This window comes from Brassica napus, chromosome A6, assembly GCF_020379485.1.
Source record: "Brassica napus cultivar Da-Ae chromosome A6, Da-Ae, whole genome shotgun sequence".
NCBI lineage: Eukaryota > Viridiplantae > Streptophyta > Magnoliopsida > Brassicales > Brassicaceae > Brassica > Brassica napus.
The window spans coordinates 22177591-22187400 of record NC_063439.1 but is presented as its reverse complement, the minus strand read 5'-3'; the positions used below and the strand labels follow the sequence as shown (position 1 = coordinate 22187400).

General features: G+C 33.2%; 2 protein-coding genes across 4 annotated transcripts; one reads left to right on the top strand and one right to left on the bottom strand.

The window, feature by feature from the left end:
* Positions 1 to 1256: 1256 nt before the first annotated feature.
* BNAA06G27750D (RNA-binding protein involved in heterochromatin assembly dri1) lies at positions 1257 to 2854 on the bottom strand. Of its 2 annotated transcripts, none has more exons than XM_013791787.3 (4): positions 2620 to 2854; positions 2106 to 2530; positions 1770 to 1892; positions 1257 to 1481 (listed from the first exon to the last, which is right to left on the bottom strand). In XM_013791787.3, exons 2-3 carry the CDS (start codon positions 2522 to 2524, stop codon positions 1802 to 1804), a joined length of 510 nt encoding a protein of 169 aa, XP_013647241.1. In that variant the 5' UTR covers positions 2525 to 2530; positions 2620 to 2854; the 3' UTR covers positions 1257 to 1481; positions 1770 to 1801. The 2 variants fall into 2 exon arrangements, with proteins under 2 accessions (XP_013647241.1, XP_013647242.1); XM_013791788.3 differs by having other exon boundaries at positions 2106 to 2527; positions 2620 to 2693.
* Positions 2855 to 6651: 3797 nt separating this feature from the next.
* LOC106348535 (tRNA (cytosine(38)-C(5))-methyltransferase 2-like) lies at positions 6652 to 9179 on the top strand. Of its 2 annotated transcripts, none has more exons than XR_007314441.1 (10): positions 6652 to 6831; positions 6901 to 7011; positions 7158 to 7251; positions 7325 to 7443; positions 7530 to 7652; positions 7862 to 8156; positions 8255 to 8349; positions 8438 to 8503; positions 8573 to 8661; positions 8860 to 9179. XR_007314441.1 is itself a non-coding variant. In XM_013788294.3 (10 exons), the coding sequence occupies exons 1-10, from the start codon at positions 6766 to 6768 to the stop codon at positions 8951 to 8953; spliced, it is 1128 nt and encodes a 375-aa protein (XP_013643748.1). In that variant the 5' UTR covers positions 6652 to 6765; the 3' UTR covers positions 8954 to 9179. The 2 variants fall into 2 exon arrangements, 1 of the variants encoding a protein (XP_013643748.1); XM_013788294.3 differs by having other exon boundaries at positions 8597 to 8661.
* Positions 9180 to 9810: the final 631 nt, after the last annotated feature.

The following is a 9810-nucleotide window of genomic DNA, read 5'->3' as shown; positions in this document are numbered from 1 at the left end:
AACCGAGACCCAAATTCCTAACCTGATAGGTTATGAACTTGATTGAGCTTGTCTTTGAAAATGTATTTATTTACTGCAAATCAAAGGGTTCAAATCTCAGTGAGTGGCATTAAAGCAATGTATGTAAATCGAATATAATTGATGGTTTTGGAATTCAAAGTGAGAATGATAATACCTAAGACGTACTTTCACTTCGCTAATACCAAAGAGGAATAAAATGATGAATTAAACTTAAAGTGGAGAAAAAAACGAAAGATTCTTTTGTAAAAGCCAATTAGTGCAACCTTTAACGAAAAAATAAAAGCCAAGCACTGGATTATACTAGTAGCAGACATTAAAGACGGGTTGTCTTCTTTTTTGACTCGTTTGATGATAATCTTAAGTACACCTCTATGAGGTCAATGAATGAGGAATCCTATGCAAAATGCAACGTGTGTATGGACACGTACGTAAGCTTATAATATCGTTCTTAACAAGCAAATCTTCCCGTAAGGAACAGTATATAAAACATTTATGAATCAAAACATCCTTTTTATAACCAAATTCATTGTAAGGAAAAAACCTTAATATACAATAGTTAAACCTTTTTAGACGTTATAAGTCCAACCAAATGTTTATCAAAATTATGTTAATTAGAAGTTGGAAATTAATCAAAACGTCAAAGAGGCGATATGTACGTTTTTTAACCACTAGTATAATAGGAATGCTAGTAACAAAATAATTACTTGGTCAGCTTGCCATTCAAATTACTAGTGACAACATAATTACTTGGTCAGCTTACCATTAAACTAAAGAAGAGAACTCAAAGAATTTTATTTTCTATTTGGTGGTCAACCCATCCTCAAGCCACCTCATAATAGGAATGCTCGTTCATTTAACATTTTTACCAAAAAAAAAAAAGGAATGCTCGTTCATAATATATATGCTTAATTCATGTCTACGCACCTTTGAGAAATTCAAATTTCATAATTATTCACTCCCTTTTTGAGGCCTTGGATTGAACAAAAGGTTGTGCTGTGGTCCATGCATTTATCCATTTCAAACACGTACTGGAATTGTTGTTTGGTTTACGAAAGAAAAATCTCCATCCCTCCTAAAATTTGTATAATAAAAACTAATTGAATAATGAAATATGCATGAAATTTCGATTTTCTGCCATAGAAACTGAAAATCTTAGTGTTTCGTACGAAACAACTCAAGTGCTCCGAAGTTTGATGAAAATCATAATTGCGGAGTAAGAACTAAGAAGGTAACACTTTATCAAAATAAGAATACATTAAAGCAAACGTACATAGTAGGAGATCGATATAAGAACAAAACACTTCCTAATTTTACTTGATTTGCTTACATTCAAAGATAACCAGACAGAAGTCCTAGATATGAAACGAGACAAATCAACATTAAAAAAAAAAACAAATCACGACATAAAGGGTCGTTTTCTTGCATCGGTTCTTCACTAGTTTTATCTCTTCTAACGTAACCTGCATCCAAATAAAAACAAAGGATATGTCAAAATACCTTTTCACTCATTAGGTCTCAAGGATTATATTAAATTAAAACATACGTACGTACCCTTTTGCACGTAAATTACTATATGGATATATATATAAGGCACGAAACCATCGATCTTTTTTTTTGCATATTTTCGGGTTGGTATGTATATAGGACACTAGCATATAAATTTTGAGGAAATAAGATGTGTGGCTTGTGATTAGAAATTTAAATTTATTGTTGAAATGAAATTTACTAAAGAAAGTCTAGTAACAAACCAATTTCTTGAAGATGACGAAGAAAGTTAGGACTAGTAGGGTGAATTGGTGGCCGGTTCCTTTGGGGCGTTGCACCTGAAACACTCTGACCTGCTTGCGAAATTGTGTTCATTGCAGCCTGGCCTAGATACAATAATACAAAACTAATCGGTTTCTACATAACCAATCACTTTCTACAACTTTTTTATATATATAAATTTTAAACATGAATGTATATACTAACATATCTAAAACGGTCATTTTAGCTTACGCAAGCCCGCGCGCATGCATGAGTTATGGATATTACGTGCCAAATATATATTTTCATGAACCTTGCACACTGAACAAAAGAAATACCTCGAGCAAATCCAATCTCCAGATTTCCAAGAAGAACGGCCCATGCCGCCTCCACCAGCACTGCTGCTACCAAAACCAAAAAGGCCGCGTCTCGGACCATCACTCATGTCTATAAACCCGGTGGCTGCAGCAGCAGCCGAGCGTGACGACTCATCTTTTGCGGCACCACACGTGAAACAGCTGGACCTGCTTGCAAAATTGTGCGTCCCGCAATTTCCAAGGTTGCAGTACCAATCACCTGGTCTCACGTCAGGCCCGGTGTTGAAAGCAAAAGAGCTACTGATTGGACGGCTTGTGAAATTACTCACTAAGTCGGTAATGCCGCTCGTCCTTGGCTCTCTGCAGCGTTGGCAGGAATCCCTTCTCTGGAAGTTGAGGTGGCTACACAATCGGCAGTTCCAGTCTCCTGGCCTATTCATCTTCTTCTATGGCCCCATAGAGAAAATATAATTACAGAAAATTAGAGGCATAAATATATACAAGTGTAACTTTATATAGTATTTGATAAGATTACCTGGGAATGCTAGTTATAAACAGTTAAAGAAAGTAGAAGTGAGTAGATGAGATTTATTAGAGGATACAAATGTGATGTTGGACTCCCTCGTATATATATATCGACAAAGCACAAGGCTCTTCCTTCAACAACCGGGAACATTTTTTGAAGTAAAAATTTAGGGTTTCAATTGGTTTTTACTTTCTTATTTTTGTTTCAGCTTTAATGCATTTCCTTTAACGTAAACTACGTTTTCCCAAAAGAAACAAAAATAATCTATACATATTGAGGGCTTTATATTTTTCTATCATTTTAGACCCCACTAGTTTAAACAAAGGAAATAAATTAAAACAGCAAGGTTAAAGCTTCCAATACCAGCCGTTTTCGTTATGCTTCTGCTTCACAAAAGCTAAATACATATTGCCAAATTCAATATTCACATTGTTGGACAGATGTTTGTTTGCATGTAAATCACTATATTCATTTGTAGCCTATTCCCTTGAAAATTCACCAATTCAACTTAGGTACATGGGTGCATAATAAGTTCTCGTGCGTGTCAGGAGCAAAAAGGATGCAGTCAGAAGAAAAATCAGAGGTAGCTAAAGCAAAAGTTGCATGGCAACAGTTTCAAGGAACGTATCGGTTCCCTTAACCACGAAAATTAAAGAAGGGAAATCAAACATTAATGAAATATTTACTTCTCCCTTCTTTAATTTTAGTCTTTTAAGTTTTAATGTTTCTTCCAACATTATAGTACCGACTTTGTCGTGCATAGATAGATCTTGTTCGTGATTCTCAAATAAAACCCAAGGAAAACATCAAAAGCTTGGATTAAAGAAAACAAGAATAGTTGAATGGTAAAGGTATAGTCTCCGAGGTTTGAATATTCTTGACCATCTTTGTGTCCTTTGAATTTGTCTACTAAAACATAATTTCATATACTTTGTTAATTCCTTTTCATTTATACCTGCAGGTTACAAATTTTACATATTGTCGCTTGTGGTACACTGCAATCGCTGCTTTTTATTTACCGTCATTTCACCTTTTCATCTGTGTATGATAAATTTAACTCTCCATCCTTCAAATATAAAAGAATCTTGTTATTGAAAGGTAAATATGTCTCGCTAAAGTAAAGGTGCCTCAGTTGTAAGATAATAAGACAAAAAACCACAGCAAGGTACATGTGGAATGCCACGAATGATTAATAACTTTTAATATAAATTCTCAAATAAAATTATGGATATTAAGAAATATGGAAACTATTTGTCGTTTCTTCTGTCTAGTGTAAATTAGGTTTGCTACAATACATATTAATTTGCTGTTACAAAGACAAGTAAAATCTAATAAATTAAATATCCCCAAAGTATATACGTAAACCGTTTTCAGATTTGAGATATGCCCCAAAAATACTTACTCGCAATATATTATATAATTTTTATGTACTTGAATTAAAATCACGATGAAGTTATTTTTCTTAAGTCTATTACCGATAACTAATTCGCCTTAAAAGTCTTTTGTAAGCTAATTTAAAAGTGCTTAGCACATGGATTTAGATATATCGTGAAATTGCTTCAAATTTATATTTTTAAAGTCTGCCTATCACTAAACTAGTTAATTTTAGCTACAACATACTTGTACAATTGTTTTGTATACGAGACCAAGGGCCTTATCATCGATATATAACTCCACGTAAAAGCTAACTTGAAGTTGTGTAAAATAGCGGGTGATTATAAAGAAGTACCATAATATATATGGAAGAAAAAGGAAAACGGGAAGAAGGAGAATATATAAGAATCATACTTAATAATTAGTAAACCCACCACATTGTCTCGGGGAATGGTAAAGAAAAGACTGACGAACACAAAAGAAAAGAGAGAGAATCTATTCGATTCTCTTTGGGAAATGCTTCCATGCATCACTTATCTATATAGCATAATCATCATCTGAATGTATGTTTATCCCACGTATTTTATTTGCGAAGCTACAATTTTACGAGTAATATGATCAATCTCGCGCAAAGATACCTAGAACATTTCCAGTGAGGAGTTAATTATTCATTTGAGTATCATATTAGTATTTTATTTCATTTGTATACTGTAACTTTAATTTAAAACAAATTTAATCATTAAGAATCTGTCTTCATGAATTTCTTTTAAAATGATTCTTTTAGCATCGTTTTTGTTCTCTCTTCTTTCTCGTTAAACCCCTAATGGAGATCATGCTTTTAAACTAAGAGATTAAATCACACTAAGAAAAAAAAAAGGGTAAGACACTAAAAATCGTAGGAGAAAACAAGAATAACTTGGACAATCAAAGACCGAAGGCATGTTTAACTAATTATTTAAAACTCATATATTTGATTGCCGTAAAAAAACTCATATTTGACGAAAAAGCTTTTCTGAATAGAAACATGTTCCTTTAAGAAAACAAAAAAACATGTTCCATTTTATATAAAAATTCCACTTGAAATACATGCGAACCTTTGCACTGATGATACAATATACATATATACATTTTTTTGGTAATCAATTTACATAGATTCCAATTAAATTCTACAAACCAATTTGGTAGCTCTGTACATAAACGACGACAAACGTTTGATTTCTACCACTACTTACAAGATCAGCCACTATTTTGTTTGTGTTTTGGGAATATATATAAATTCCGTATGACTGAAGCTCTATTGTAGAATATATACGTCTTCCAAATATATTGCAAAAATATGTTATTTTTTTTATTCCGAAACTATATCATTTTTCTGATTCTGAAACTATTTTCATCAATCAAAAACAATCTATTGCAACAATTATATGTAGGTGTCTTAATTTTTTCATGCTCTTTATTGTCCAGACGAAGACTTCTATCTCTGAATAAAGGTACGAAAAACTCACACGAGAATTTTTTACCTCCTTAAAACTGTCAAAATTTTCCAAAATATTGTACCATTCTTATCCCAAATAATTTATCAGGCATGAACTGTCGTCGGTGAAGCGCCACCGTCCCTATCTTCGAGGTAAGAGTATGTCTTCTCGTCCAAGGGTCTGGTTGGTTCTGTTTGAAACCTGTGCAAATTGATAGAACTAATAAAGTTTACTACATGTTCATCAATTTAACTTTGGTTACAAAATTTAGTTAAAAAACTTTTTGGCTATAAAATTTAACACAAACTTATTTAGTTTAAGCAGAGTATATAAATATTTGGTTATAAAATTTATAAAACCCCTTTTATGTACGTACGTTTTAAAATATTTGGTTTTAAATTTTCAAAACCATGGTTAGAAATTAGAATATTAAGGGCATCTCCAACCCTACTCCATTTTTAACTCCAAACATCATTATGGAGTAAAATCTTCTCCAACCCCACTCCATTTTGGAGTTAAAAATGGAGTAATGGCTAGGGTTACTCCATTTATGGAGTAATCTTACCTATTACTCCATTTTGGAGTTGAACTTTTTTTATTTATAAAATGATCCTTTGAATCTTTAATGTTTCTATTTTTTACTTAAATAATATTTAAAATGATACAATAACATGAAATTGCAGAAGATGAAAATGAGCGTGAACTTGATGTACCAATTGAACTTGAAAGAGAAGCTCCACCTCCAGATATTGAAATTGCAGAAGATGAAAATGTCCGATTTCAAAATTTTCTTGCTCGATTTAGGAATATCAAAAATAAAGAAGCTCATTTTTCATTACGAAATGCATTAGTTGATCATTTGTGGGAAAAATATTCTAATGCTCATTGTTGAACCTATATATATGTTGTCTTTTTTAATGATTTCTTGTACTTTTTAATAATAAATATTTAATTCAAATAATTTATATTTTAATTATTATCGTAAACATAAAATAATTGGGGTTAATTGGTAAATTTTTATAAGTATAAGATTTTATTTGCAATTATTAATAAAATAAAAATGAAATTATTTAAGAAATATTATTTTTGGAGTAGAAAATGGAGTAATACATTGGAGTAAAACCTTACTCCATTTTGGTGTTGCCCCATTTTTTACAAAATGGGGTAATACATTGGAGATGCTCTAAACGGAACAAGGGTGGTAATGGTTGTAGTAGTAAACCGAACCATAAACCCAAGAATAGAAGAAAGAAATACAATTCCCAAATCAACTGGTTAGGGCACAAGACGAAGAAGACAATCATCCATGGCGGAGAGAGTCGAAGCGAAGCCATGGCGAGTTCTCGAGTTCTACAGTGGAATCGGTGGAATGGTAAACACTCTCCTCTCTTCCTCTTCTCTACGCTCATACTAAAACCCTAACAATCCCTGTTTTCTTTAGAGATACTCGTTAACGGCGTCGGGGGTCGAGGCAGAAGTAGTAGAAGCGTTTGAGATCAATGATGTTGCTAATGATGTTTACCAGCATAACTTCGGTCACCGTCCCCATCAGGTTCTCTTCTTCTTCTTCTCAGTTTCAACCTCAGCTAAAGAGATAAACTTTGAAGCTTCTTTTGCTGCTTTAATGAGATTATTCAATTGCAAGTTTGCAACTTTAGGTGTATGACTGACTTAGTTCATTGTCAATTTTGTTCATAGGGGAATATTCAGAGCCTCACTGCTGGTGATTTAGATAGGTATAATGCTGATGCTTGGCTTCTTTCTCCTCCTTGTCAGCCTTATACTAGACAAGGTGACTCACTCACCTCTCTTCCTTTTACTATTATCACTTTAGAGATACTAATAGTTAATAGTTTGATGGTTAGGCCTTCAGAAACACTCTGGTGATGCTCGGGCGTCTTCGTTTCTTAAGATCCTCGAGCTTATACCGCATACATCTACGCCCCCTAGAATGTTGTTTGTAGAGAATGTTGTTGGATTTGAGGTTTGTGTTTAGTCATATCTACTTTATTCTCGATCATTTTCTTATATTTTTTTTTAAAGTTATTGTGTGGTGTTTTGTTGGTGCAGACTTCGGATACCCATATGGAAATGATTGATACGTTGACAAAATCAGATTATGTCACACAAGAGTTTATTTTGAGTCCGTTGCAGTTTGGTGTTCCTTATTCAAGACCTCGTTACTTTTGTCTGGTACTTTCTCTTTTCCTTTTCATTATGTAATGCATCTCATGCATCTCTGTTTCTCTCTTTGCTTTTGCATGGCTTCTTCAACTTATAAATAGTTGATATATAATGTATGTACATGCTTCTCCTGTCTTTCTCTCCTTAGTTATCTATGATTATCGTTTTGATTTTGGTTAAAGAATCTTATGAACTTTGAAATCATTCCATTCTTGTAGGCGAAAAGAAAGCCTCTTTCATTTCAGTCCCAGCACAATAACAACAAGCTACTCTGGTCTCCAGGCCCATTATATGGGCGTGATGATCAAGTGGAGTTTGATAAATGTCAAGCAGAAGAAGGATCTGAAAACTTACTTCAGTCTTGCGAATCAGTAGAGAAGTTTCTTGACTCAACAGCACAAGTAAACGGCGAGCCAGGTGGTTTTGATGAGACCGAGAATGGATCCAGAGACTGTGATGGACATCAATATCTAGTACCATTAAGTTTGATAGAGAGATGGGGAAACGCAATGGGTATCCTTTTATGATTTCGTCTTCTTTTCTCTTACAAATCTACCTGTTTATATGAAACCGATCATCTATCTGTTTTATATTTCCTGAGCCACTTATAGACATTGTTTACCCTGATTCGAAGAGATGCTGTTGTTTCACAAAGAGTTATTACAGATACGTGAAGGGCACTGGTTCCCTCTTGGCAACTGTCCAGGTATGTTCTTCCGTTGAGTTTTACAATATTGTTTTCCTCTATTCGCTAGTCCAAATGAAATGCTTATCATGAATCTATGATCACACAGCCAAAAGTCAAGGGGAAGGAATCTTGTTTGAAAGAGCAACGGCTTAGATACTTCACCCCTAGAGAGGTTAGCCACAAGTCCTTTCATTTGTTATTACCAATGCCTCACTGAAAAGAGTAATAATCTTCATATCAGATGTTTGGATTCTATTTTGATTAGGTAGCTAATTTTCACTCATTCCCTGAAGACTTTGAGTTCCCAAAGCAGATAAGCCTTCGACAGAGGTAAACACCACTTAAAACAGAATACGCTACTGTCTGTATAGACTATGTGCATCTAAGCATAACAGAGGCACCGTTTTGATCCTCACATTGATCTGATAATACCGTTATATATCACTACTTGGTGTTTGATATGTTAGAAAAAAATACAAGAATAATACTTACACTGTGATACTCATGAACTCCTCTTTTATTGTGCAGATATGCAATGCTTGGAAACAGTTTAAGTGTAGCAGTGGTGGCTCCTCTGCTTCGGTATTTATTCTGTCCTTCTCCCGTCTTAGCTGTGGAATAAGAAGCAGCAAGTGACTCTCGACCAATGATGGTCTGTTTTTTGCGACATGACAATGGCATAACCATGCATCCGTTTTGTATTACTGACAACATTATAATTTTGTTTCTCAGTTACCTCAGCGTTCTCTGATGTATCTATACTATTAAAAAATAAACATTCTGAAAAATCTACTTATGTAAGATTGTTGGACCCTTTCATTAGACTAATATTTTTTGGTTTTTCCTTATTTATCTCTAACAATACGTAACTCAATATTCAATAACATTATATATTATATTATTCACTGATTTCTACTCCTTCCGCGAGTTAACCATATAATTTACAAGAGTTTTAAACGAGAATTTGCTTGCAAATTTACAATATCATTAAAATTATTCAAGATTTTGTCATTCGTAATTGGTAAGCCTCATTCTCATCTACACAAATCTTATGTGAGACCTTTGAATGAAAATGAAATATACTTTATTGTTTTGGTGAATATGCACTTTAATTTATACGTCATCAAAAATTATGTAAGTAACAACGGTTATGAAAATCATCTTTTATGGAGCTAAGATTAACACAAAATTTTGCAATCACAAATCTACGATGACCTATGTTACATGGAAATGGAAGCGGGTACGTAGAAGCGGAAGCGTAAGGAAGTGCAGAAACGAATTTTTTTAAAATATTAGGAAGCGGGTACGTGTTGGAAGCGTATATCTATATAAATATAAATATATATATTTAAAAAAAAATAGGACTAAAATTTTTATGATTTATATCTGAAATAAAGCATTTATTCATTTATAATAATTTTGAAATGATTTTATATTAAAACTGTAAAAATACACATAAATTAAGTTTACAAAAAAATA

Bases quoted from the DNA above. Each gene is read 5' to 3' on its own strand.
- BNAA06G27750D (XM_013791787.3), bottom strand. From the start codon at position 2,524: ATGAATAGGCCAGGAGACTGGAACTGCCGATTGTGTAGCCACCTCAAC. The intron at 1,893-2,105 runs GTATTTCTTTTG...TATTGTATCTAG, and splicing joins GGAGATTGGATTTGCTCGAG to GCCAGGCTGCAATGAACACA.
- LOC106348535 (XM_013788294.3), top strand. From the start codon at position 6,766: ATGGCGGAGAGAGTCGAAGCGAAGCCATGGCGAGTTCTCGAGTTCTAC. The intron at 7,252-7,324 runs GTGACTCACTCA...TTTGATGGTTAG, and splicing joins TCAGCCTTATACTAGACAAG to GCCTTCAGAAACACTCTGGT. The intron at 8,157-8,254 runs GTATCCTTTTAT...AGCCACTTATAG, and splicing joins GAGATGGGGAAACGCAATGG to ACATTGTTTACCCTGATTCG.